Source organism: Streptopelia decaocto (genome assembly GCF_964273445.1).
Source record: "Streptopelia decaocto genome assembly, chromosome: 3".
Taxonomy (NCBI): domain Eukaryota; kingdom Metazoa; phylum Chordata; class Aves; order Columbiformes; family Columbidae; genus Streptopelia; species Streptopelia decaocto.
This window is the reverse complement of record NC_138656.1, coordinates 12,557,978-12,585,484: the sequence shown is the minus strand read 5'-3', so window position 1 is coordinate 12,585,484 and position 27,507 is coordinate 12,557,978. Positions and strand designations below refer to the sequence as shown.

Here is a 27,507-nt window from a genome sequence, read left to right as displayed (position 1 = left end):
GCATACCACGGGCTGAGCCGGGGTCGCTTCTACGGCTGGTTTTATTTAATAAAATAAAGTACAGCGATCAACCACCGCGGTGAACCCGCGCACGGCCGTCCCCGCTCTCCACAGCCGCCCTTGCCACAGCCGAGGCGTGCGACGGGGCAGGGCTGCGTGCGGCCTGGGGCGCTCCTGCCACCGCCCCGACCGGGGCCGCCTCCCTCCCCCGGGACGGGCATTTCTACCTAGCTTAGCGTGTGCGACTGGGGCCGAGCGTGCCGCCACCGAAGCTGCCGGCCCTGGGTGCGCAGCAGAGGAGCATGCGTGCAGGCTGCAGTTCCCAAACTATCTAGGGGCTGACAGGGGCCCGGGCCGGGCGGGCAGCCGGTGGCACAAGAGCCGGTGATGGGGAAACCCGAGCAGTGGAGGTGGGGACGGTGGCAGGTGCTGCCCCGGGCAGCGCGAAGCTGTGGTGCGGCAGCAGGGGAGGGGCCCGGTGCAGGGGGCACCTGCAGGCGGGTCAGTTGGAGGAGAGCAGGGAGCTGTGGGAGGACAGGTCCATGCTGCTGGCACTGAGGCCTCTGCTCTCTGCACGGAGACCTTGGGTGCCCTGGAAAGCACAGAGCTCATGAGGACCAGTACCTGCAATCCACATCCCAAAGCTTCCAGCCCACCTGCTGCACCCCTTGCCTTGCACCATCAGGACTCCCCCAGTGCTGTGATTGGCCACCTCTGCCCCCCCCCCCCCCCCCCATTCTCCAAGTGGAGGGTTTCATTAAAAGGCCCAAGGTAGAAGGGACCTACACAAGAACCATTGAGTCCAACTCCTGTCCCTGCATAGGACAACCCCACAGTTGACACCATGTGTCTGAGCACATTGCCCAGTCTCTTCTTGAAGACTGTCAGTGCTAGGACCGTGACAGCTCCCTGGGGAGCCTGGTCCAGTGCTCCAACATCCTCTGGGTGAAGAACCTTTTCCTAATGTCCAACCTACACATTCTCTGGCACATCTTCCTGCCATTCCTTCAGGTTCTGTTGGAAGTTGCCAGAGAGAAGAGCTCAGTGCCTGCCCCTCCTCCCCTTGTGAGGAAGCTGGAGACCACGATGAGGTCTCTCCTCAGTCTCCTCCAGGCTGAACAAAACAAGTGACTTTAGCCGGCTTCCCCTCTAAACCCTTCATCAACTTCATAGCCCTCTTCTGGACACCCCCTAGTAGCTTTATATCTTCTTTATCCTGTGGCTCCTAAAACTGCACACAGTGCTCTAGGTAAGCCCGCACCAGTGCAGAGCAGGACAATCACCTCCTTCGCCTGGCTGGCAATGCTGTGCTTGATGCACCTCAGGACACGATTGGTCCTCTAACTGCACTGGCCCTTTAACCTTCAGTTTTGAAGCCATGATCTCAGAAGAAGGGCTGTGCAGCTGCCCAGGGGGTGCAGTGGTGGCATCAGCTCAGACCACCTCTTGAGAAGGCAGAGTAGCTCCAGCCCCACACAGCAGAAGAGCACCTCTGCATGGATGAACACCTCCAATGGGGTCCCAGACACCGCACATGTGGCCCACTGTGCCCCTCACTGCCTGTACCACTGGCCATGGCCCCTGCAGCCAGCTGTGGCCACACAGTCCCCACCCCAGCACCCATTCCTGTACCAGACCTACCCACCTGGTGCTTACCTCAAATGAAGCATCGCTAGACTTGTGCAGATAATTTAATGATGCAGCTCGTTTCATGCTACAAGAAAGCAGAGGAGAGCAAGTGTGATCTTGTACCTGGCCAGACCTCAACAGCCCCCATCCACCCTGCACCCAGCCTGGCCCCCACAGCCCTGATCCCTACCTGGTGCTCCTGGGCTCCAGGGGACCATTGCCCTGCAGCTTCTTGACCAACATCTCACTGCTCCTCCGTATGACATCCCGGATTTTCCCCAGGGAGCTGCTGCGCTGGAGGGTGCCACTACCATCCTGGACACAGAGACACAAGCCAGGGTGATGGCTGAGTGGCACCGATCAAGCTCTGGTATGCTGCAAATGAGTGGCCAGGACCAGACTTGGCTCCAAACATCCACTTGCACCGAGGATTTTACCCTGGCCCAGAGCAAGCTTACTGCTTACTACATGGCTCCCCATCACCCCAGTCCATGGGACATGACCATGGAGTTGGGGACCCCCACCACCATAGCCTGGTACATCCTGACTGAACCTCTCTGCTGCCTGGTGCAAGCCCAACAACCAAGCCCTGATGGGAGCCCCAAGCTTGGGGGTGCTTCTGTCAGGCCAGGGCATACTGCTGAGACATTCATTTCAAGAACTCCCTCCTCATTTGCTGCTGTCTGGAGATTGTCCTTCCCTTTCCTCACCATGTCATTGCTTTTTCTCCTCTCCATCCAGTACTCAACCTGATGCACATCCTAGTCCTGCATGCCAGGCCCACAGGCTCACCCATATCAGACAAGACCAGTCCACATGCACACACAGCCTTGTCCCATCTCTAATGCCCTCAAGACAATTAGCTCTGAGCCTGCTGAGCAACTCAGGCAGCTCCATCTCAGATGCATTAATGCATTAACATAGTGTTACCAAGCAGGCACTACTCACCTTAGCCCCCAACTAGTGTCCACCCCCATTAGCTGCCCAAGGTGGCACAGCCTTAAATCTGTTCCCCACCCCGTTTCCTCCCACATGCCCCCAAAAGTCCCCAGTACTCAGAAAAGCACTCTCAGCCCTTGACAGGCTCTAGCTCATCTCCCGTGTTCAGCTCCACATGCATGCAAGGCTCGAGCTGCCAGCATCACACTAGCTCATGCCACCTTGCCATCATAGGACTGATCTCCCCTCCTGTGGCCAGACATGCTTTTTACACAAGGTTGTGGCACCACCGCTGACATGGAGTTACTTTTGCCCTGATGGCCTGATAACAGTAGTCCTCCCTGCTTCTGATCCCAATGGCCCCTGTTACACCAGGGCAGAAGAAACAGAAATAAAGGAACCTCAAAAGCCATTTGCTTCTTATGAGCACATGTGGAAGCCCCTTCATACCACTCCAACTGAACAAAATGCTCTGTGGCCCAGGCTGGCAGCAGCGATTTCCCCAGGACTGTCCATGTACCTCTGCAGGGTCTCTCCCTTAGGCCTGTCACCCCCTTGTGCTGACCCCTCTGGGTTGCCACCCTGGGGAAGGCTTTTCCAACACCCCCACCCAAGTTACCCAAAGCTGATCCAGTCCTGGACACCTCTTCAACAGCTGAACAGGAGTTTTTTTATCAGTAAACCTTTCTCATCCTTTCTTGGGTAAGCCAAGTGCATTGAACCTCATTCACTTTCTCATCAGGATGAATGGTTTCCAAAACGGAAGCCGTGTGCTGTTGCTGCAAGGTACCCATTCACCAGGAATGCAGAAAGCACCAAAAGTATTAGCAAAGCAAACAGTTCAACTCCTGTTCCAGGCATCCTGGGCAGGTTTTGGAGGAGCTGGCCATCAGTATGTGGCACTAGCAAAGACAAGGATGGTGGGGGGGTGTCTTTTGCTTTGCACTAGACTTGCACTGGGTCACCACCCTCCCTGCAGGGTACTACCATTTCAGGCACTGTTCCCTTTGCCAGGGCAAGCAAGCCCTGGAGAAGAGAACACAACTGGGGTAAGGGAGCAGGACCATGGTATAAGGGCAGCAGGATCCAGCCAGGAAAGACCCTCTGGGGTCAGGGCTGCAGGATGGAGCCACAATTATGAAGCTGCAGTGGTGCAGACTGACTGCAGACCAACACCAGAACCTAATGGTGCTGTATGCTGGGTTAAAAATAGCCTTCTTTCTCTCTCCACCCTCTTTTCTGCAGGATTATTTTAAACCCAGAACATTTAGGGGCTTGGTTTACCAAAGCTCACACCCCTTTGCACCCACCAGGATGAGAGCACTCAAAAGAAAAAAGCAGCTCTACCACTGAGCTGCTCTCCACTGTGTGCTCCCACCCTGCCTGCTGCATAGAGGCAGAAGACTTGGGCAGGATTTGGCAGCACGTGGAGCTCAGCACTGGGGGACACAATGGGGTATTTCTCTGGCTAATGGAAACATCTCTTAGGAAAGGCACGAGCTTGGAGGCCCCAGGGCAGCCCTGCCACACATAGCTACAGAGCCGAGGTTACTAGCAAACCTGGTTTGGAGGCTAGGGAGAGGCACAGCAGAGCTGGGTCACTCATCTCCAATGCTCAGACTAGGAGAGGTGCCCTGGGGGCAGCATATCTCCCTGCATGCACACACAGACACCAAGCACCCCCACACCTGCTCCAGCAGCATTTGCACCCACCACCCCAGGGCTGACCAATGCTGGCCTACAGAGCATGGAAAGAAGCACAGGGCAGCAGTTCAGGTCTGTCTACCTTTAATCAGAGGTACGGTTGTTACAGCACCAGGTCCAGGACATGGCAAAGCACAGGGGCAGGCGGCACTGAGGTTCAAATGCACCCTGCACTGGAGGCTCACCACTCTCCAGAAGCATGGAGCAGCAGTGGGAGACAAAGGCAGGGAAGGCACAGCCTTAGAGCACTCAGCCCTAGACTCCACACCCCATGGTCCTGAGGACAAACCACCTTTTCAGTAAGCACAAACTCTCAGAGGAGCAGCATGCATGTACCCCAAGGCCTCTGCACCACCACGAGAGAGCCAGGCCCAGACAGACACAGGCACATTTAGTATCACAACCTGCCAGATGACTAGCATGAGAGAAACTATCTAGCTAAATAAATAAGGGGGAAGCCCTGCACTGGTCTCTAGTCTCTATACTGCTAGCTGCAAACTCCCCAGCCTTCTTGCCATATCAGGGGGCCAGGCGGGGTTCGCTTCCTATAGGAGGTGGCATGAAGGTGCACACCCAAGGGTGTGAGGCTTAAGGCAGTGGTGGTCTGGTCCTGGGAGAACATCCACTTTCCCCATAGTGACCAACAGCACCAGACCCTGTGCAGGTCTGGAGTCCCATCACAGGCACTGAGCCACCACACACATACCCAGGGTCAGCACTGTCGTCTTAGCAGTCACATGCTTACACATTTCCCACCCACTTGGCCAGGGACAGCCAGACAGTGAGTCACAGCTCCACACCTGGCAAGCCAGGTCCTGTGTTCAAGAACTGGTCTTCTCTATGAGCAACCTGACTACTTCTCCTCTTGTGGAAACCTCCCTCTAGCACTCCCACTTCCCCACATGCTCAGAGCTTCCCAAGCCCTAGCCTTGCCTTGCCTTTTCCTTTCCTTTTTTTCCTTTTCCTTCTCTCTTTCTTGGTACCTCCTTTTTCTCCCAACCACTCTGCTCCGAACTAGCCTGTTCCCTATCTCAGCCACTTCCAATGGCCTGGCCCCTTGCAAAAGAGTTCTGCTTTCCTCTGCCTCCAAGGAACAAACAGCTTCACCCCTGCCTCTTCCCCCTCCCAGCAGCCACACCTGAGGACCCTGGAACAATGGGGAGCTGATTCACCCCTTAATGCCATCAGGTGAGGAATCTGGCTACAGTATCAGGTCAGGAGGCTGCAACACCCAAACACACTTGTCCTGGCAGGTCCCTGTTCCATGCATGGCCCTTGGCTGTCAACCCCCACCACATCCTAGATGTACAGTAGCTATGGGTCACCCTACATTCCTGTACCCCTGCAGAAAGACCCACACACTACCCACTGGTTCCAGATCTCAGCAGAGAGAAGGGTGGCAAGACAGGGACTGCCCTGTGCTGCAGGGAGTGCCCAGCTTGTCAGTGGCCAGTGCAGGTTTGCTACAGGGCACTAATATCAGCTAAGTCTACAGGAAAGAAAGCAACTGGAGACATGACAGCCCTGCAAAGACCAGGCCTCTTTGTCCCAAAAGAACTCCCCATCTTCATGCCTCCATCCTGGCCCCTGCAGAGATGGAGGGCAAAAAGCTATGAGGGTTGAGGATGTCTAATGATGGTGGAGTCAGCACACTTGGAGTGAAGACAATCCCCCGCAGGCCTGGTCTCCAGGGATGTGCAAGAGCAGGCTAGGGGTGGGGACACACAGAAGGGGATGGTGACCCCTCGCCCTGGCCTGGGGGAGTGGGCAGCTCCTTGCAGATTCTTCCTGCTCTTGCTTGGCCAGGGGACTGGTGCTGGGCCACGTGGCCAGGGACTCCTCTGCAGGCGTCGCTGTGCCCTCGCGCGCTGGGAGAGTTGGGGGACTGGCGTGGAGTTCTTGCCGAGGAAGGAGGGATGGTGTGGAGGAAAAGTCGGAAGATACAACACAAACATCCAGGTGATTGCGGTGGAGGGGAAAGAGGGAGTCTCGGGAGGCATTTAAGCCTAGTGCACAGAGAGGAGAAAGACACAATTTACAAGGCTGTGAGGTTGTAGGTCACCCAGAGAGCAGGTAAGAGATGGCAGCAGAGCCTGCTCTGAGGGCAGCACATCCAAGGTCTTTAGACCAGCACAAGGAACAACTGATCGTGACAGATAGTAGCAGCAGGAGCTCCACCAGCCTTCTGTTTGGGGGAGTTCCAGTGCAGGGCTGCTGGCTAGGGAGAGGAGGCTGGCTATGCATGCAGCAGGCTGGAAAAGGCACCCAGCACCAAGTGGCAGCAGCCATGTCCCCAGGGTGCTGGGCTAGCCCACAAACCTCCCATATGCAGCTGGTTGGGCCAGAGAAGCCCTGCCAGGCCCTCTGGGGAAGGGTCATATGAGCAGGGACTGTTCCCCTTGGCTGGGTCAGGCTGGCATTACCTGCTTGCCTTGGGATGATCAGCTTGGAGACCATCAAGAATGTCTCCCAGATCATGACCAGTGCAAAGTGATCATCCAACACCGACCACAACCAGGAGGAACTGCAGAGAGACACCAGCTAGGACAAGGACCAGGTGATCCTAATCTGAACCTGTCACCCTCCCTCTGTGTTTGTCTAGCTCCTCTACTAATGGGGAGTGCAAGGGCCCATGGTTGGTGCCTTTCCAGGGCCCAGACTCTCTTTGTTCCTGATGCCAAGAGCTGGGACAGAGAACAGCTCTGCATCTGGCAGAGCTGCCCAGTCCCCTCAATGCTCTTCTCCCCAGGTCCCCTCCAGCCACTTCCTGGGTACAATCCACAATCAAGAGAGCCAGCAGGCTTCAGGCTTGGGTGTTGAGGGGCTGTCATGGCAATAGGGAAGAGGAAGGAGGAAGGGAGGGAGCTCATGCAGGTGGGGAGGGAGCTGAGCCAGGTGAGGAACGGTTAGTGACAGCAGATATGAGGGGAGAGCGAAGGACTCTGTGTGCTCAGTGTGTCACCTGTGTCAGGCTGCAATAACCTCTGGGTACCCAGCTACACTACGCTTTAAACTAGAGTTTGCAGGAGGAATAATAAGCATGAACAACTCTAGCAGCCCTCGACGCAAGCATCCACCAGCACCATGCTCACCTCACTTGCCACCTCTTCTCCATCCTTCTTGCAGAAGACAAAAGGCACCTGCCTCAAACCTGGACCGCTACCTTCCTCCATACTCAGCACTAGTGATCAAAGTGCCCCTCAGTCTCAAAGCAAGCCTACACAGGCTCAGGTCACCCTGTCTGTGCTTCAGCTATTATGCACCTCTTTTGCCACCACTTGTCAGCCTGGCCTGGTATTCCAGAGGCCTGCCTTTCACCACCTCTGCTTGGCCAGAGCCCATGGAGGGCATGAGAGGAAGAGAGCAAAGATGCTGGCTGCAGACTATTCCCATGCCCTACAGTCACTCAGGCGCATACACACACACACACCCCTCCCAGGCTTAGCATTGCCTGTGGTGAAACTGCAGGACAGACAGTCAAGTTGCTCACAGGGGCTGTGTGGGTCTGAGATGGGGCCAATGCTCTCAGTCAGAGCCTCAAGAGGGGAACAGCAGGGAGAGATGTTAATAAGGTTGCAAGGCCAAGATTAAGGGCAGACTAGGCCCAGCTCATGCTGTGCACTGCCAAGGCCTGGCAGTCCCCTGGAAGCAGGTGCCCTTAGTTGGGGATATCTGGCCTGTACACCAGAAACCAGGCCCAGGCACATACCTTTATGGGCTGGCTGGCTCATGCCAAGAAAGAGAGGAAGGAAGTTTGCAGGGAACAAATGGAGGCAGAAAAGGATGCCACGACAGGTCATGCAGGGACAGCCCTGAGCCAGGCTGTCCCTTCCCTCTGGGAGCCGGCTGAGGCCATTCTTGATGGTGTCTTGTACTTACCCCACTCCATTCCACGCCCATACTCACTTCCTCGCTACCGTCTGTGGCATTCTCGTACTTGACACCGCTCCCCAGGCTCTGACGTCGCTCTGTGCCATCACCCTCCTTCAGGATCTCCACCACCTTCGTCTGGTTGATCGGGTCAATGCCCTGCAATTAAAAGGGGATAAGGAAGCACCATGTTTTGCCCTTCTGTGTTCTTTCCCTCTAGCAATCTGCTGTGCCATCACTGTGTTTGGCCATTGGCCCATCCCATCCAAAACTCTTCAGCACAAGAAGGATGGAGCCAAATGCCATCCTGCACTTAGCAGTCCTTGGTTGGGTTCCCAGCTCAGTGAACCCTTGATCAGGCCAATAAACCACCCTAGTGGACAAGGGCTTGCCACTCCAAAGCTGACAGCTTGCTTTCTTCACATTTTGGTGCGTGAAATTTCCTGCTATCTTTCAGTTTTTGTGCTAGGTGCTTACAGCTCCTGCTTTATTATGTGAGGATTGATAAGAGTTTAGGTGAAAGGTGAACACCCCTAGTGTGTTCACTGGACAAAAAAATAGCGGGAAGAAAACATACCACATACACACACCGACATCTCCTCCGTCCATGTGCACAGGCATATCCTCACACATGTACACATGTGTGTACCCCTGCACAAATGCAACCCAAACCACCAAGGTGCTCTGCTGTTATAGGTATGTAAACCAGGGACATCAGAGTATGCAAAGCCCAGAAGAGACCCTCACCCCACCCCAAGCCAACTGCTGTGCCATGACCTGCCACCCCAAGCCCCACAATGCCCCCTCCACCAGAGAAGGTCCCTCTAGGGTTACCTGCCGACGAGAGCGAACTGCACACTCCTCCAAGGTCTCAGCTGCCTCTAGCTTGCCCTGGCGTCGATAGAGTGCACCTAGGTTCCTCAGAGTGGTGTTCACAGTAGGGCTGTAGTAATAGATGGAAGGTGAGCAGGAGCCCCAGGGCCATCCCTTCCAGAGCCCACAGCAGCCCACCTCTTACCTGCTAACCTTACAGGCCTTGTACCAGCCACCATACTCAGCATATGGAGCACTGTCTCTGTGCTTGCTCTATAGGGTGAAGAGAGATGAGAGCTGTTAGCTCCATGCCTACTGCCATTCTCTGGCCTGTGCTCTCCCACTGGGTACCAGGGTAAGGCTCGAGGCTGCACTCCCACACCAGCCCAGCCCTTGCAAATACAATGTACAGCTGATGAAGCCCAGCATGTTCTTGGAAGAAAAGCTGAAAGCCCATTTGCTGCAACAGATCTGGGCTGTGAGTACAAGTGATATCCCAACCCCAGCAAGACCATAATGCCTTCTCCTTGCCCCTTCCATGGTACCAAAGGCAGTGAAAGGACAACGCAGCCCATTTTCATGGTGCTGTGGAGAACATGACACACCCCCAGCATGCAAAAGGCCGATAAAAAAATAACCAAACTACCAACAGAAACCCATGGTTAAGCATGGACACTAACCCTCTCAACTATGGCTAGCAAAGGAATCAGCCAGCCACATCCAAGCCTTCTACCTGCAAGGACAGACCTGCCCCACAGCAGCTTACCACAACTAGCTGTCTCCTCTCCATGCCCTGCCTCTGCACCCCAAAGCTGGCTGGCTGGCCCTGCCACAGCCAGGAGCAAAAAGGCTGCTGGACAGAGCAACAGGAGAGGGGACAGAGCTTGATGCTCAAGAAGAAAGACCAGAGCCAGGACAATGCCCTTTGCAGGGCCAGCATTGCCCTGGGTCAGTGGGAACCACAGCACCAGCATGCAGGAATCACCACTGCTGCAGAAGCAGGGCTGCTTGTCCACACACTGTGCACCCTGGTGCACAGCGAGCACTTGGGGGTGTGCCATGGCCCTGGTTCTGCACCCACAGGACACATGGGCTGGGCAGGAACCACCTAGCTCAGCCCTGAACCCAACAGGGCTGATCTCACCAAGCCAGTACAGACAGCCATTGCTCCACAGCAGGAGTTTCCCTCTGGCAAGGACTCTAGCCCCAAAGAAACTGTTCTCACAGGGACCATTTTTCTTACTCAGACCCACAACACTTCTCAGATCTTTACCCCATGTGCTAGAGCCTCCCTGAGCCATAGGCACATGTGGGTTTCCTTGCAGCAGAGCCTGCACAGCCTGGGCATGGCCCAAGGACTCAAAAAACCTCTGAAGTTTGCAAAGAGGCAGCTCTGAGAGGGTGGCTGAACTTGAGGGAAAAGGTGTCAAATCCCCTGGGGCAGAAAGAGCCTCATAGGCCAGGGCTGTCATCTGCACCCAAGGCTTTGCTGCTGGTACAAGCTGGCCTCCCCCTGCTGCCACTGAGAGCAGAGGGAAAGAGGGACAAGGGAAAAAAAAAAAAAAAAAGCAAAGCTCTGCAAGAGGCGTTTGATGCTTTGAGATGTGGAAACACAGCACAAAGCAGAGCATAGCAGCCCCAGCCCCTAGGCCAGCAGTGTGAGCACATGTGTGGTTACCACTGCCTAGCCAGGAAGGTCATGTCAATCATGCCATGCCATGGGACAGGAGCCCCATGAGTAGGGAAAGAGGCTCAGCCCTTGCCCCAGGCTGTAAACCAAATCTCACTCCAATTGTAGGTCCTTGAGCCTGTTCTCTTGCCCTGTAGCAAAGCTTGCATTACCTGGAGCATAGCTCCACACCACAAGTATCTAGTTTTGACCTTTTAATTCTCCAAAGATACCATCAGAAGTGTTTCAATCTTAAAGGGGGCAAGAGGAGCCCAGTCACTACTCCAACCTTGATTTCTCCTGCACAGGATGGTGCCACAGCAAGTGTAACTTCTTTGCAGCACAGCCTTCATAGGGTAGCAACCAGTGCAGTGCAAGATGGAGCTCTGCCCTGCCTTGGACTGGGGAACACACAGAGTTGTTAGAATCACAGAATCGTGGAATGTCCTGAGTTGGAAGGGACCCACAAGGATCATAGAGTCCAACTCCTGTCCTTGCATGTGACAACTCCAGAATTCACACCATGTGTCTGAGGGTGTTGTCCAATTGCTTCTTGAATACTGACAGGCTTTGGGCCATGACTACATCCCCGGGGAGCCTGTTCCAGTGCTCTAGCACCCTTCGGACGAAGAGCCTTTTTCCTAATATCTAACCTTAACCTCACCTGGCACATCTTCCTGCCATTCTCTCGGGTTCTGTCACTGGTTGCCAGAGAAAAGAGATCAGTGCCTCCCCCTCCTCCTCGCCTTGTGAGAACACTGCACACTGCAATGAAGTCTCCTCTCAGTCTCCTCCAACCTGCTCCTAGGGCTCACAGAATAGGACTGACAAGTCACTAGGACAAGCCTGCAGTCTGAGCCCATGTGGGATGGGGCATGCACCAAGGGCAAAGAAAAAGAAAAGAGTGTCTGTTCCCACTGCAGCTAGCGACTAAAGCAGAGCCCTTCATTCTGCTGCTTCACTCGTCTGCCAAAAATCCAGGCGAGGTCTTAGGCTTGGGAAAAGCCAAGAAAGGACTGCTGCATTTATCAGCTGAGCATAGAGTAGGACCTGGGCAACAGAAGCAAGTTTCTTCACCTCTCAGCCTAGTCCGAGGCAAGCACAACCCATGCCTATCCTCTTTGAGAGGCCAGCTATGACACAGAACAGCTAGGGCCCACACTGTGCAGAGACCTTTTTCAGGAGGTTTGGCTCCATTTCCTAAGCAAGGTGGTTTCTTCTTGACCTCCACTTTTCCCCATGCAGCCTTAGGGCTGCTTCAGAAGCAGGCTGTCCTCTGGGTAATAGCAGCTCTTTGGAATGGCATGCCAACACCCTGCAGCACAACGCTCTGCCATCTTCCATTTTCCATCATTTGTGTGCCCTGGAGGGATTGCTGAATCAAAGAGAGGGGGCACATGGCCACAGCTGAGAGGCTGAACAAACACCTGCCCCAGGAGAAGCATCAAGCTGATGGGCCTTCCCCCAGGTTGCCCCAAGGAACAGCCATTCTCTCTCCCTACTCTCCAGACCCCTCCCTGGCCTTCATCAGTGGCCGTGGCAGTTCTTCAGACTGTGGGAAAGAAGGTCTGGCCATGGTAAGAGAGGATCAAAACCTCAGGATCTCCTTCCCCTCCCAAGGCTCTTGCTGCTATCAACAGGCAGCATCACCAGGTCAGACTCACCTTGCTCATCTCCTCTCTCTCCTCTGCATGCATCCAGATTGGCTTGTGTTCATCTGTTTGGGGAAGAACAGACAGCTCTGCTGACCACCTCACCCTGTTGCTCTGCCACTTCCACTGGGGCTCTGTCTCCTGCACAGTCCAGCACTCTGCCTCCAGAGCCAGCAGCTCACCAGAGGGAAGTGACACAGCTTACAGATCCCCCGGTCCCAAGCCCCAAGTAAGGCAACTAGGGAGAAAGGGAAGAGTTTTCCCATGGGGGAATATCTGTGCTAAGTATACAGGAGAAACTTCAGCCTGTGCCTGGGAATGATTGTGCCACTCGCCATTCCCCATTTTAGCTACAACAACTCCCAATCCAGTAAAGACTGAGAGCCAGAGCTCTCCAAGACCCCTTCTGAGACAAGAGACAAAGCAGCATAACACACTAGAACGGGAGTGTCTCAGGGGCTACCCAAAGCATGGGCCCTGCAAGGCCTCCCGCCCCTCTGCCAGGGGGATACCAGAACCAGCCAAGCCTAGGCTGAGAACCAGGAGACCAAACTGCTCACCCTTCCCCACACCCAACAGCTTCTGCTGTACAAACCATCCACAGAGCCAAACTCCTTCACATGAGCACGGGTCAGGATCTCCTTATACAGCACCTCTGCATCTTTGTATTTCCCTTGCTTCAGGTAACAAGAGGCCTGCAACCAAGAAAACAGCTCCAGCGCCACTGGGCAACACAGATTAACTTCACCCCCCTCTTGCAGCTCTCTCTCTGCTTCTTCAAGTACCAGGCTATGCTAACCTTTCCCACGGCACCACTCCCCATCCCCACATGGCCTTTCCCCAGGGTCTCACCAGGTTGTTCTTGGTCTTGGCCACATTGGGGTCATCAGGACCCAGGCAGCTCTCATATATCTCCAGGGCCCGGCAGTAATAGTACTCCACCTCGTCATACTTGCCCTGGTTCTGGCACAGCAGGGCTAGATTGTTCAGCTGCTTGGCCACATCAGGGTGGTCTTTCCCTAGGACCTGGGTAAATAAAGGAAGCCACAAAAAGTCAGCACTTAAAGACTGCATTCTCTCCAGGACATGCCTGTGTCAGATAGGAGCCAAGGACTAGGGAGGTAAAGAAGAGAAATCCCAGCTTCCACCTCCTAGCAGGCCTCTCCAAGGCTGTAAACACTGGAGAGATGGGAAACATACTGGCAGAATTAGCAGCCAAAGAGATTAGGTAGGTCCTGCATCTCCCAGGTGCAGTGAGGTAGTGGGGTAACCTCTCCCCTTAGGGAGACCTGGAAGGAAGGAGTACGTGGCAGACCAGTACCTTCTCACGTATCTCCAGGGCTCGCTTACACAGTGGCTCTGCTTCTTTGTACTTCCCTCTCTTGCCATAGAGAACTGCCAGATTGTTCAAAGTTGCTGCCACCTGCAGAGACATAAGTTCATCCATGAAACAAAGCAGAATCCAGTGGCATGAAACAAGGGGTGCAAGCAGCAGTAACAGCAACTGTCCCATTTCCTTCACCCCTTCAGTACAGCTGCTTCTGAAGAGGAAGAGGTCCAGAGCCAGAAGGCAACCCTGCCTCCATGGCAGGATCCAGGAGAAGTCAACTCTTGACAGGCCATACTGAACAAGGCAGCAGAAAAAACTGAGGTAGTAAAATGGAGCTCCATACCATGTGAACAGCACCCCTCACATCACAGAGCACACTGCTGTGCTTGGTAGTCCCGCTGTAGACATGCCATAAGGGTGCCACTGCTGCCCCAGTGGCACCCTCAGGTCAAGGGAAGTGACTGAAAGAGGAAGGAGACACTCACTGCTGGATGGTCTTTGCCCAGAGTCTTCTCACGGATGGAGAGAGCATCATTCAAGAGGTGCGCTGCCTCTTTGTATTTATTCTGATCCCTGCAGTGCAAAGCCAACAAGTTATTCAGGATTTGGGCACCATAGCCCCTGGCAAGTAGAACTCTGAACAACAGCTCTCATTCCACACAGATCCAGCTCCCACAGCCCTTTCATTCTCCATTCCCTCCTACCTTAGGAAGTCCCTAGTTATATCAGGGAGTTTGGTGGTCCAAATACCTCATCTGTGCCAAAACCTTTTTGAAAGGCAAACCACTAGAAGCTGGGGGAGCTCCCTGTTACCAGAATGTGCTCTCCTGGTAAACGGGAAAGGCAGAAAGCTCTCCTGGCTCAGTCCTGCCCTCACTACCATGCTCACCTGTATACTAGTGCCAGGATGTTGAGCATGGTGGCCACATCAGGGTGATCATGGCCCGATGTCTTCTCCAGGTCCTCCAGTGCCTGCTTGCAGAGTGGCACAGCCACCTCATAACGTCCCTGTGAGGCGTACTGGATAACAAGGTTGTGGAGGGTGCGCAAGCGTGCGGGAATCTCATAGCCTCCCTGCTGGGCAGCTGCCACTGCACTGCTGTGCTGGTGGGGCACTGCAGGCACAGAGTAATAAACAGGAGGCACAGTTGGCACATCAGGCTTGAAAAGAGCTAGCAACCATGCATGAGTAAACACTTACATCCAGGACCATGCTCCTCCTCCTCATTTGGGAACAGATCATCCAGAGAGTCCTTGGTGGAATCACCTTCCTTCTCCTCCTGAGAGGACAGGAATCACAACACTGTTGGTTCTCAGAGCAGGCAGCAGCAGCCCAGGCTGAATCACCCGCCAACTTCTCTCTGCTGCAACCCACCAAGACCTTCAACTTCCCTTGTTGTCTCTCCCACCATCTTCCCCCACACCCAACAAAACTAATAAAGCTAAATTCCCACAGCATGGCCTGGCATGCTACTCCACGTTCTCCCAGAGACCCTGCCTGCCTCATGCCAGCTCCCTTTAGTTACAGGCATTGCTGTGCTGGGAAGGGGCAAAATCCAGGGCAACACTATCACACCTAAGCAATCCTGCTGGTCCAACTTCCTCCACCCCCAAAAGTGGCCACTCCACAGGACAAGGGCATACCGAAGGTGAGACATCCTCATCATACTTCTTCAGCTGGTTCATGAACTCAAGGTGTTTCTTCTCTTCCTCCAGCTGAGCCACAGTTTGTTCACTGCGCTGCAGCTTCTGCTGTGTGTTGGCAAGCTCATCACGCAGCCACTGGTTCTCCTGGCACAGTCTCCGCACCTGAGCACGCAGCTTCTGCTTCTCCGACTCCACAGCATTCAGATGGTTGGACAATGCCATCATCACCTTGTCAAGAGTCCCAATCAGTAACCACCATAATGCTTAGGGCCAACCCTCAGGATCATGCTGGCCTTCTATACCCAGCCCCTTGCTGCCCCTGCAGCTTATGGGGAAAGGCCACATGCCCACTGCCTTCCCCTGTCAGTAACACCTAGAAGGGCACCCATCACTCTCACCTGAGCTTCTCCAAGTCCCAGTTCAATCATCTCCACTGACTTGCGGAGCAGGTTGGATTTTTCATGCACAAGATTGGCTTCTTCATCTTTCTTCAGACACTTGATAGTCTCCAGCAAGCTGTGCAGGATCGAGTTGTGTTCATTCTTGAGTGCCTCCAGCCCTTGCATCACCAGCTTGGTGTTGGAAATTATCTCTTCTTGGCTCAGCTTGTCCAGTTTTTCCTCCCTTGGGTACACCATGGTGGACATAGTCCTACTCCTTCAGCCCTACACAGAGACAAAACCTGAGCACCTCAGTGCTGTTTCAGAGAGACACAACCAGACACAAGTGTCACAGACTCCTAGCAGCCAGAGACAGTGTTCAACTGGTTGCCTCCATTCCCCTTCATCTTCCCCTCTCCCTTTGACAGCAGGCAGCTGTAGGGGCACACGTCTTTGCTTTTGTGGCAGTGAGCGCTGGCAGCCAGTACAGGCAGCACACATGGGCAGAAGGCAAAAAGGCTAGAATCAGTGCTGACCTCCAACACCTCCACACTTCCAGCAGAAAGGAAAACTGATTTAGGTTCCATCTAAGAGCAGAGATTTGTCATTGGCAGCTGTGGTTGCAGCGTGCACAACTCCTACTCACAGACCACTGATGCAAGGAGGCTGCCAGAGCTCAACACCTCTTCCAAAGGCAGAAGAAAGGTAACAGAATGTGGAGGGATGCCAGCTCAAAGCTTTCTGCTTCCTCAGTGAAAAAAATCTCCTAGAAGAGCATCTTTCAGACAGATAGACATCAGGGGCCTTATTGGGCCAAACAAAATATTCCCTGACCAGAAGAATACACCCTGAGGACCCCAGCCCTGGCACAGAACAGTCATTGTGGCAACAAAGGACATAACATCACCAGCATGAACAGAATCAGCCTGTGTGGGAAAGCTTAAATATACCAACTGCTACAGTCACACCACTGTAACCCCTGTGTGAGTGTCAGCTTGAAACAGTAACAGCTTTTCCAGCTTCAGTCACCCTGCTGCCAGCCAAAGGACTCACCAGGATGGTAGAAGGATTCTGGACTCCTTCAGTGTCCCGTTTGCCCCACATATACAGCAGAGGAGTACCGAACTACTGCCTTTGCACATGTACGCCAAGGGCTACAACCCACAATGTTAGCGTGGATGCAAGATCCTTGCACAGAAAACCCAGGAGCTAGGAAAACACAGCAGGCCAGAGGATGAGAGACATAAGCAGGCAAGATCTCTTTCTGCAGGTCAACAGTACCCTGGCTACTCCATGACTCATTCACCTAACTGTCAGCCTCCCCACCAACTTGCCCCCCTGCCAGCCTCTTCAGATGACTCACCATCGGTCACTCCAAGGCTATCCTCCTGCAGGGCTGCAGGCAGCCAGCTGTGCTGCCCAGAACAGGCAGCACCCTGAGCTGGCAGGAGGCACAGCAGCCTGAGTGCCCAGGGCGCTGCTGCCAGGAGGCTGACAAAGGGCTACAGGAGAACATGGGGAAAAAGCTGCCAACAGACTTGCCTTTGTCCTCCTGCAGGACCCACCTCTGCATGGTTTGAGATCTTGGCTTGGCAGCAGCCTTATGGTTGTTTTACCAAGTGAGAAGAAGTGCTGCCCCAGGTACAGGAACAGAGGGAAGAGAGCTTCTCTTCTCGGCAGGGCCCCTTTCCTCCCCAGCTGTGCACTCTGCGCATGGGGCCTGAGGACAATCCCTCAGCTCAGCTACCACTATCTCTGTCTGGCAGTGGGCCCCAAGCAATGCAGAGGTCTGGTTTCTTCCTCACTGCAGCACTGAAAGTGAAGATGGTGAACAGTGCTGGCACAGTTGCTGTAAATACACACATCTCATCATACCCATACATTTCCTCCTCTTTAGCCTCACTCTTCCAGAAATTCCTGGAGTTGTTTTACAGGCCCTGAGCTCTCCTCTCAGTTCCTCTGGTTTCTCTTTCAGTGTGATGCAGCAAGGAAGGGCAGCAAAGTCTTGACATACAGCAGAGACCTTACTGAACCTCAGCAGGGCAGGAACACTTCTTGTCTCTCAATGACTGGGTTCCTATTTGTGCCTTTGAGCAAGAGGCAAGTCCTCCCCTATCTAACCCAGAATTGCAATGCTAACTTCACATTCATTTCATGATCCAGCATCAGGACCAACCCTGAGCCATACTTCACTGCATCCTTCACTTTTGGGTATCTGCCATGCTCCACAGGCAGTTACCCTGTGCATTTTACACTGAAAAGTCTCATCTGGACTGTGACATTTCCCAGTTTGCTTCAGAGGAGACCATATGGTAAGAGTGGCATGAAAACAAAAGCCTCATTAAGATCAAGATGGAGGGCACAGACTACTGTTTCGAAGACAAGAAAGGTCTGTTGAGAGGTGGCTGCCATTCATATCCTGTCTTCCAAACTGATGCTCCAGAAACTGGCAGCTAAGTGTTCTGGTCCATAATTCCCCTGGTTATTCTTTTTCACACCTTTATATCACATCATGGGGAGTGACTGAGTGCTAAAGCAACAAGGGAAGCCCTGCCTAAGGCAGACATCTGTAGGTAAGCACAATTCAGGAAGAGATGTGCAATGATTCCAAAGTCCAGAGGAAGAGGCTGGCAGCCCAAAGGACCCTAGTGCTGCCACATCTGGCAAAGCACTGTTGTCCTGCTCTGAAACAGGTCCAGACAGCCCCCCATGAAGGCTCAAGAGGCACTTACCTGCTTCCACAGAAGCCAAGGTAACAACTGCTAAGGGGTACAACAGCCCCATCACTGGTTTCAGCTCATAAGGAAACACAGAAACAAGAAAATTGTGCAGTGAGAGTCCTCTGGAGCATGGGCAACACTTGAAACACAGGGAGATCACCAGGAACAGCCTCATACCCAGCATCCAACAAATCTAGAGCTCTGCCTTAAGGCTCACACACCTGTGTAGCACAAGTACCCACTGGGAAATGCTGACAGTTTTCATGGAAGCATTATTTATGTCCATACAGAGCTTTTGTTGCCACAGTTTAAAAGTACAATACAAACGCATTGGAAAGAGGAACATGTTACAAATCATGTTAAAAAGCCACCAGAGCTCACACCTTGCAAGATAACAATCAGACAAGACCCAGATCCATAGAAAATCAGGCTCATTAATTCCAATGTGCACAGAACTACTCCTCAACTGAGAAATCACTAGCTGTGTGTCAAACCACCAGTGCCTCTACTACAGCTACATCCTGCCTTTCTTCAGCCCTTCCAACAGAAAAAGCTTTGAGCATTTCGCAGTCCCCACGATCAACTAGTTTTTCAGAACTGTAAAGACCTCAGACTGTCTGAAAAGAGACAATAATGAAAACATTCTGACCCACAGCACATCAGGCTCATCCTACCCTGCAACTACATCCTCAGATGCTCAAGATATACAGTCTACTCTCAAGAGTTGTGCAAACACCTCTAAACAACCCTGATCTTTCTTCCACAGGATTACATCCCTGTAGCACAGCTCTGCTAGGTACCAGCATGCTTCTGGTGTTCAAGGGTGGACATGGGATTGTCCAGGCTGGACACGGCGTGTAAAACCTGAGAACAGCACATGGGCTATTCACTTCCAAGTACCAACAAGAAAACAAAGAGAAGACTGCAGAGAAGTCACTTAAATGCTGCCACTTCTTGCCCAGCAAAGAAGAACAAGAAACACTGGTGGAAGCCAGCTTATTATCCCTCCTAAGTGACAGTTCTTCCCTACAAAACATTGTTTCTAGCTCTCCCCAGTGCTGACAGGTCTACACTCAGTGCCTAGCCCCTCAGAGAGCATCATAGAATGTCCTGCATCGGAATGGACCCACAAGGATCACCAGGTCTAACTCCTGTCCCTGCATAGGACAACCTCACAGTTCACACCATGTGTCTGAGGGCATTGTCCAAACTTTTCTTCAATATTGTCAGGCTTGGGGTCATGACCACCTTCCTGGGGAGCCTGTTTCAGTGCTCCACCACCCTCTGGGTGAAGAACCTTTTCCTAATATCCAAGGAGGAATTATGGCAACCAACGCCAAGGTCAGGCAGGCTGAGGCTGTGGTATGAACACTCCTGCTACTCCTGCACCTTCAGTAAAGAACACTGGGTGTCCTTTATCCAGACAGAAAATGCACTCAATGGTTCCTGCAGAGGGGAAGACACCACCTTTTTGCTTTCAGCAGGAAAAGGTTCAGACTGGAATAGGAAGAAAGCATGCTTTTCAAACTAGTTCCTTGGGAGCTGGAGTGCCCAGCTCCTAGCTTATCCTGCTGCATTCCTCACAGCTTCGCCGGTGTCACAGCCCAGGTCTCCACCAGCATGTTTCTGCTCTAGTTGGCACATCTTCCCTATTTACAGCGAGCTGCTAGAATAGTATGGCTTTCCAGTAACATACACCTCCCCTCCCCGGCTCCCATTTGAAGGAGTGCTGCAGGAAGACAGGGAAGGAACATGCGTGCATGGAGCTTTGTGGCAGTCGCAGGGATCAGGTGGGAATCCACCAGCCAGCACGTCCTCAGAGGCAGGAACCTTCTCCTGTATTCAAGTGCTTAACTGGGAAATCACTGTGCATCAGCAATTTCAGCAGCCCACTTTTCTGTCTCTGAAAACTGCTCCCACATGCAAGAGTTTCAAGAGGAAAGAGCTGGAAGCTTTACTGCTTATATGTTAAACTCAGAGCAGCTGCCACAACAATAACAAGGACGCCAGACTAAATAGGTCCAACTGAATCTTAAAGCTTAGATTATTATGCCAAATGCTAGAAGACTACAGAGAGCAAAAAAGAATAAGCACCAGGGAAATCAGGAGTCAACTACAATAGGACAGAGACCTCAGGTCTACACATGCCTCAACAAATTCAGTTCACTTCACTGTCTCCCTGCATGTCCCTGGACCAAATATATGTGAGACACAGGGTATCGTCACAACTTGCACAAGCGATGCTGTCAAGACAATAACTGCAGCTTCCTTCAAACTGCAGATGGCTTGTCAGCACTTTTTGCATAGAAGTGGGCACAGATTTTTAGCAGCAAACTCTTCTGCAGAAGATGATCGAAGGATATAGTAGTTGCAGAAAAACAGCTGGGTTCTGGAAAAAAGCTTCCTGGAAAAGAGTGAGTCTGATGCATAGCAAGAACGAGTGACCACACTTGGGAGACAGATAGCAATGGTAGCATTGAGAAATGGAAATACAGGGCTTAATGTCTTATTTTCACAATGCTAATCCCAGTCTCATGCTGTGAGGCATGCTTTTGCTTCCTGGAGAAACAGCAAGGTTATGTATTTGGGAAGCAAAGCAACTTGATAAAAGTATGGAGACTGTTTTTGTTGGTTTCGTTTTTGTGGGTTTTGTTGTTGTTTTTTGGATTGTTGTTTGGTGTTTTTTTGCTTTTTTTTTTGTTTTTTGTTTTTTTTTTTGTTTGGGTTTTTTTGGTTTTTTGGTTTTTCTTCCTTTGGACCTCTGCCAGCTCATTACTGTTAAACAACAGAATAAAGGGTCTCTAGAAAGACTGAAGACTGGTTGATCTCCAATGAAGCTAGAAGTCACATGGCCAATATACAGCTGAGTCTCCAGTCTTAAGGGATACTGCAATAAAACCTCAACCTAATAACTTGGCAACTGAAAAATAAAATAAAATCAGTAAAAAGTAATCAGAATGCCCAGGTTGCAGTCACTGCAGAGGCTGTGTCATAAGCACAAATTTTCTCCTTATTTTGTGATACCATGGTGTCAGAAAGCAGAGACTGTAGGTTATAGCCAGCCACACAGAGGAGGCTTCCGCTGCACAGCCAGGACATGTTGACACAGCCAGGACGTTTCCACACTGCCATGGCGCTACCAGAACAGCCACTGTGCCCAGGGTTACCACCTCAGGCCACCTGCAACAGAACCATGGAAAAGGGACAAACTGGTGCTGCTGACCTGCATATCCAACAGTCAGCATTTCCAGGGCTGCTCCAATATGGGTAAAATAAGAAAGATAACCAGCTCTGTATGGTGCCCAAGAACTTCATAGCCAAGAGGAGTTGCACGCACACTTGTTAAGGCTTTAGAAACAAAAGCAAGAGAAGGACGTTTTGCAAATGAAGGGACAGATGGGTGTGCAGTCAGCTTCAGGGTAACATCAAGAACTGCAACATGAATAAGGGCCAGAAATCAGAGGACAAATGCTGGACTCCTAAAAGTAAGAACTGGTAGAATAATTGCAGTATACAGCTCCATCCTGGGATACATGCCTGCTGAGGTTCATGTGAGGCACAGAGCAGGAACAGTGCTCTGCAATGCTTGTTACTGCTGTCAGAAATGCTTGGTACCATCTAATGCTCCCTTACACAAAGAGGACACACAAAGAGGAGATGTCAGGAGTCAGCACCCTGGGAGTACTCTGAGCTGCAATCCCAAAGCTAAAAGATGTCACTCAAACTCCTACATGCATCAGGTCCTCTGCCACCATCTGTCTCTGGCTCATGAGATTCTCCACCCTACTGCCAAAAAAGGGGCATCGAAAGCCCCATCTTCTGCCCAAAGTTCTTTCCCAATCCCAGCCTCCAGCCTGGACCTTTCTAGAACTGCAGACAGTCTAGAAAGTCAAAACAACACACAGATGATTTTAAGTAGCATAGAGAGACCGTTGTGCTGCAACTTCCTCCCTAATAAAAGAGTCTGGCTGTTGTTTTTCTCCTTGGGAAGCATCCCTTGGAAGGGATGCTTAGAGGTCTCTTAGAGGTCTCTGGTCTATCCCATTACTCAAAGCAGGTATCTGATCAGGTATCTGTGTCTAGTCAAGGGTTAAGTATCTCCTAATATGGAGATCCCACGAGCTCTTCAGAACCCTGTCCCATGGCTTAACCATCCCCATGGGGGAAGAAAAAAAACCCAACTAACCAAACAATCCTCATCTGAATTCCTTACATTTGCCTTTGCTGAACACCACATCAGGACAAAGGGACCAGGCTCCACAGCACTAGAAGCTGAGGAAGGGAATGCATCACATGCTTCCTTTTTGGCAGGGTCCCATGGGGATAGGGTCCACCTGTCCCAGAGCACAAAAGGCAATACAGTCCACCTCCAGCAGTCAAGCAGGGAGTAGAGACAAGGAGCCATCTCACCCACAATCTCCCATGTCCAAAAAGCAGGACTCTCCTTAGCACTTTAGGTTTTAAAGCCAATCTCCAAGCCCAGAAAGGCTTCACCCAACCAGCTTCCCTAAGCTTCAGAGTCATGTGTAACTCAGGATTGTGCTGTTGGAAACATCCCAGCCCTCCCCAACCCCTGGAGAGGGATCAAGACCAGGATTACTTCTTTCGGCAGCAGCTGACACATGCTAGATCTAGCTGAGTGTGAAGATCCAGATACTGGAAGGCCCATGTTGTGCAAGTGTGTGCTAACCAGCAGGCTGCAAGAGCCCCAGGAGCTTTTAACTAGGACTAAGGAACTAGACTTGCAGCCCAAGTGGAAGGTCTCTCCTGTGAGGAGACAGGAGGCTCCCTCCCTTCCTGCTCTTTCCCTTCAGCACTAAACACTTCTCTGTCCCAAAAGCTTCAGCCCCCCACTACCTAAAATCTCTAACAGAAAACACACTGTAGCATAACCTTCCTGAAACCTAGGGCTTTACAGGGACTTGGCCACGGTGACTCACGTTCGCTTTGCTCCTGAAAGGACTTGGGAGCTTCCCATCCCGCTCCTGCCTTCTAGCCCACAGATGGAAACAGCTACTAGGGTTTGTTCTGATTGACCAGAGCAAGCAATTCATGCATTACCAAAGCACGATCCAATTTCAATAAGCATATGTGCTCTGAAGAAGACAGAGGAGATGGTCTGGTTGGCTTTGTATCAGATCATTCATTCCTTTCGGGACCAGAAAATATATTACTCCATCAAAGAATACAGACATTGGAGGCAAGAAATGTTTAAAAAAACAACCAACCAACAAAAAAACCACAACCAAAAACCCCACAAAACTGTATTAACATGTGCCATTAGCAGAAAGCCATATTACTCCTTACAGCAGTTGATGCTGCTTACAACCCTAGCTGGCTAGGGAAACATGCACCTTTCAGCAAGCCATTTGAACAGGAATAGCAGTCATCGCCAGCCCCACCAGCTAGCACCTCTAGATGAGTTGATAAGACCTTGTTTTTAAACTCTTGCTCATGTCTGCAGCAGCTCACCAAATCCATTTTGCATCTGCTGTGCCTGGGACTATAGTGAAATACCATTAAAACCTGTTTCCAGGCTAGCAGAGACAAGAGCTAAGCAGCTGGAACAAAGCCAGGACAAGCATCTCTTTCTAGCTTCAGATCTGATTAGGAGTCTCACTCTATAAAAGACAGAGTGAGAGCCATTACCTTGCCCTGACAGCATGAAGCAGTATTAAAGTGGGCAGAATAATTCCCAGCAGCCAGCACCTCTGCAGACATCTGTCTAATGTGAGGGCTATGCACTACATGTGCCTCAGGAGCACAGGAGATGGCTAGGATGGAGCTGGGACCAGCAAGTGCTCTGGACACATGGTATAGCCCGAAGGCAGCACACTCCCTCCACGCTGTACCTGGGCAGCTGCAGAGACCAGCTGACTACAGGCTGCAAGACTGAGCTTTTATTTCCAGAAACAAATGGGTCTTGTAAATTGTAACAAAGCAGCCAAATTCACAGGGACAAAGCTCTACCTGCATAATAAGCAAAGGATCTGTTTTATCCCTGGCACTTCCAACCAGCTGGAGTTCTTTGAGAAGCTAAACAGCTCCTTCCTAGCAAATCAAGCTTTTATCCAGCAGCTCTGCCAAGACCAAGAATCTTGCCAGGTGTCCTTTGTGCCCCAAGAGCTATTTTGGTATTTAGGGTTAATGTTGTTCTTCCTACCTGGACATTCCTCCAAAACAGCAGATGAAATAACACAGCCTTCCTTTTCTTTCTGCCAATTACAGCAAAGCTCAGCCATGTTTATTTAACCTGTGTCTGAGCTGGCCAGATCTTTGACCAGCTGTGTGCTGAACACCACCCTCCTTCCCCTCAGGCAGTGGGGGAGGGGGCAGGTGTTTTGCACATCTCCAAAGTGGCACTGGAGACCGGAGACCAAAAGGAGTCCCTGGCATGGAGCCACAAGGGAGTGCCAGATGCCAGCTATGCAAGGCACAGAGAAGCCAGTGGTTGCTGGTAACATGCTGCTGCCTCCTGTCATTGTGCAAATTTCTCCTGGCTGCCTGGCCAGAGCACTGTGCTGCAACACCATCCCCTAGACACCTCCTCCCAACCGCAATCTCGAACTCCCAGTTTACCAGCAATCGCCCCTCAACCTCCCTGCCTTTGGTAGCGTGCACCTTCACTTCAGAACAGCTTAGCAACAATTTAATCATGGGAGGAAGGTTTAGGAGGAAACAAGGCTCTGAAAGTTTGAGAGCCATTGCTGTATGCTAGGAGCTGCCTCCATCATCATTTCTCCATCTTTGTCTGGCAGCGAGAGGCACACCCGCTGCCTATCCTTGGGACGAGCAAGCCAAAGAAATCCCTTCATCCTTCCTCAGTACCACCACAGAGAAATTATCTGCCCACCTAGCTAACTCCAAGCTTCCCAAGGAGAAAAGTTTTCATCAGCTCTGCCTGAAATTGCACTTCAAAGCAGTCCTTTGTTAACGGACAGCTATGCACCCTGCTTGGCTCAGTCACTGCACGAGAATCCTTCCCCACCCTGCACCGCAGAGGAGTGGTACCTGGCTGCCTACAGTGGCTCATCCAGCATTGGCACTCCCGGAAGCCCCAGCACCAGGAAGAAGCACAGTCCACGGCAATGCAGGGCTCCCACAGCGTCTGCCGCGCTGCCCTCTGGTTCTAGCAGCAGCGCAGGCACCAGGCGCTCGGCAGCCAACCACACTGCAGCAGGGGGAGGGGAGAAGATGCAGCCAGGCTCCAGAAACAGGACAGTTGGACGCTCTCCAGGGAGTGCAGAAAGCGCCATGCACACCAAGCCCAAAGCTCCCTTCTCAGGGACCCACAGGAGCACCAAGGAGCAGAGCTGAGCCCCCACAATGCCACTGCTTGCTGCCCAATCTCTACCATCAGGCTCAGACAGCCACAGTAATCTCCCTACACCCAGCTAGATCTACTCTGTCCTACGCTCGATCTTGCCACAAAAGGTTTTACATCCCATTTGGTACTGCTCTCACCTGTGTCCCCACTGCTGATGCCATTCCAGGCCCTAAAAGCCAAGCAAGTGGAGCTGCAGGGAACCCTCCAGCTGTGCAACGGCTACTGCCGTGCCTGCAGAAGTGGCCAGATAGAGGACAAGATCACTGGGAGTCCCACTGTATCAGCACCACACAGTGCAGCCTGGACCAGGCTCCTCCTGGAAGCCTTCATTCAGTCTCTACATGCTTTATGCAGAGGACAAATACCACAGCACCAGCATCCAACATAGCCAGTGGCTTGTTGCTATGACCATCCCATCCATGGTAAGATGTAACCTTCATAATGCTCTCTACAATATTTCATGAGCCTCTGGAGACACACAGCCCTCAGCTACCTACACCTGCACAAGACAGTGCTTCATCAGGATTCCTGTCCCCTCCTCACAGGTTCCCTTAGAGCTAGAAGGGCTTCAGGTATTCTAGGAAGCCCAGCCATGTTGACACACAGGCTCTCTCTTGCCTCATTTTACAACATACACTTCTTCACTAAAGCATCTTAGTGTTCTCCTTTCCCTACTTCAGGAGGACAAAACTGGCTACAGCACTGGTATGCACAACTACAGCAGTTTAAAAAATTCATGTAAGTTACACAGCAGGAGCACAAACATATTATTTATCTTAGACTGAAATCTATTCCTGGCAGTGAAGACACAGCCTAATTATAGAAGAGTGAATCCCGCAGTCTGTGCGCACAGCACCCTGGAAACAGCTATGGCTGGGACACTCGGGCAGTGTCACAAACACACGGCTCCCTCGGGGGCTCCAGGCCTCCACCAGCCGCCCCTGCGCGCCGCGCAGGAGCACAGGCGGCTGGGAGCACCGGGGACCGGTGCTGCCTCAGGAGGGCGGGGGCCGGCAGGGCCCCCCGTACGAGTTGCTCGCCCTGCAGCCGGAGCGGGTGGGTCCGGTCGCCCGCGGGCACACCTCGCTGGCTCCAAAGTCCGCAGAAGCAGCGCGTCTTATCGTCGACCTCACCGGCGCTGGGGTACGACGGCCCCGGGCCTGGCGCTGCCCCCCGCCCCCGTTTCCCCGGCGGGCAGGGCGCGCTACCGCTCCCGAGCCACGACGGTCACGGACCCAACCCCGTGACAGGGGTTCCCCCGTGGGGCCCTCACCCCGCTCCCGCTGCCCGCGGCTGCGCTCCGCCCCCAGCCGCCCCGGCGAGGCCGCGCAGCACCGGCCGGTGCCGCCCGGGCCCCGCGTCCCCTCCCTCCGCCATCTGCTGCTGTGTTCCCACCACCGAGTGGGGGCTGCCCGGACCCGTCTCGAGGCGGGCGGTCACCCGCCCCACGGGCCCCAGTCGGTCGGTCGGGGAGCCGGCAGGCCTCCGCGACAAGGAGACCACCCGTGCGGTCTGCCCACGGCAGCCAGGGGAACGACCGAACTCCAGGCGCCACAACCCCACCCGGTGCCCCCGTCCGTCCAACCTGCTTGGCGCTCGGTCCCGATGGCCAGCGCAGCGCAGTCACTGTCCCGGTTGCAGTCGCACTCCCTATGCGGCGCTGCGGGTAGGGCGGGGCGGGAAACGAGCCCGGCACCACCCACCCCCTCCGCGGCACAGCCCCTTTAAATCCAACATGGCCGCCAGCCCGGTCCCGCCTGCTGCCGCGCGCCACCTGCTGGCAGCAGTACCGCCTGTCTCTGGCGGTGTGGCCCCGCCCCGCAGCTT

General features: G+C 52.9%; 1 protein-coding gene across 4 annotated transcripts; it reads right to left on the bottom strand.

Moving 5' to 3' along the window:
• Positions 1-23: 23 nt before the first annotated feature.
• Positions 24-27,407, bottom strand: KLC4 (kinesin light chain 4). 4 transcript variants are annotated; one of them, XM_082048754.1, is made up of 16 exons: positions 27,266-27,407; positions 15,652-15,918; positions 15,251-15,481; positions 14,808-14,886; positions 14,496-14,721; positions 14,092-14,179; positions 13,598-13,699; positions 13,129-13,302; positions 12,872-12,971; positions 12,289-12,341; positions 9,161-9,228; positions 8,977-9,085; positions 8,152-8,301; positions 1,820-1,944; positions 1,657-1,714; positions 24-592 (listed from the first exon to the last, which is right to left on the bottom strand). In XM_082048754.1, the coding sequence occupies exons 2-16, from the start codon at positions 15,898-15,900 to the stop codon at positions 503-505; spliced, it is 1,902 nt and encodes a 633-aa protein (XP_081904880.1). In that variant the 5' UTR covers positions 15,901-15,918; positions 27,266-27,407; the 3' UTR covers positions 24-502. The 4 variants fall into 4 exon arrangements, 2 of the variants coding, with proteins under 2 accessions (XP_081904880.1, XP_081904881.1); XM_082048755.1 differs by having other exon boundaries at positions 8,179-8,301; XR_014183686.1 differs by lacking the exons at positions 24-592; positions 1,657-1,714 and adding an exon at positions 4,355-6,278.
• Positions 27,408-27,507: the final 100 nt, after the last annotated feature.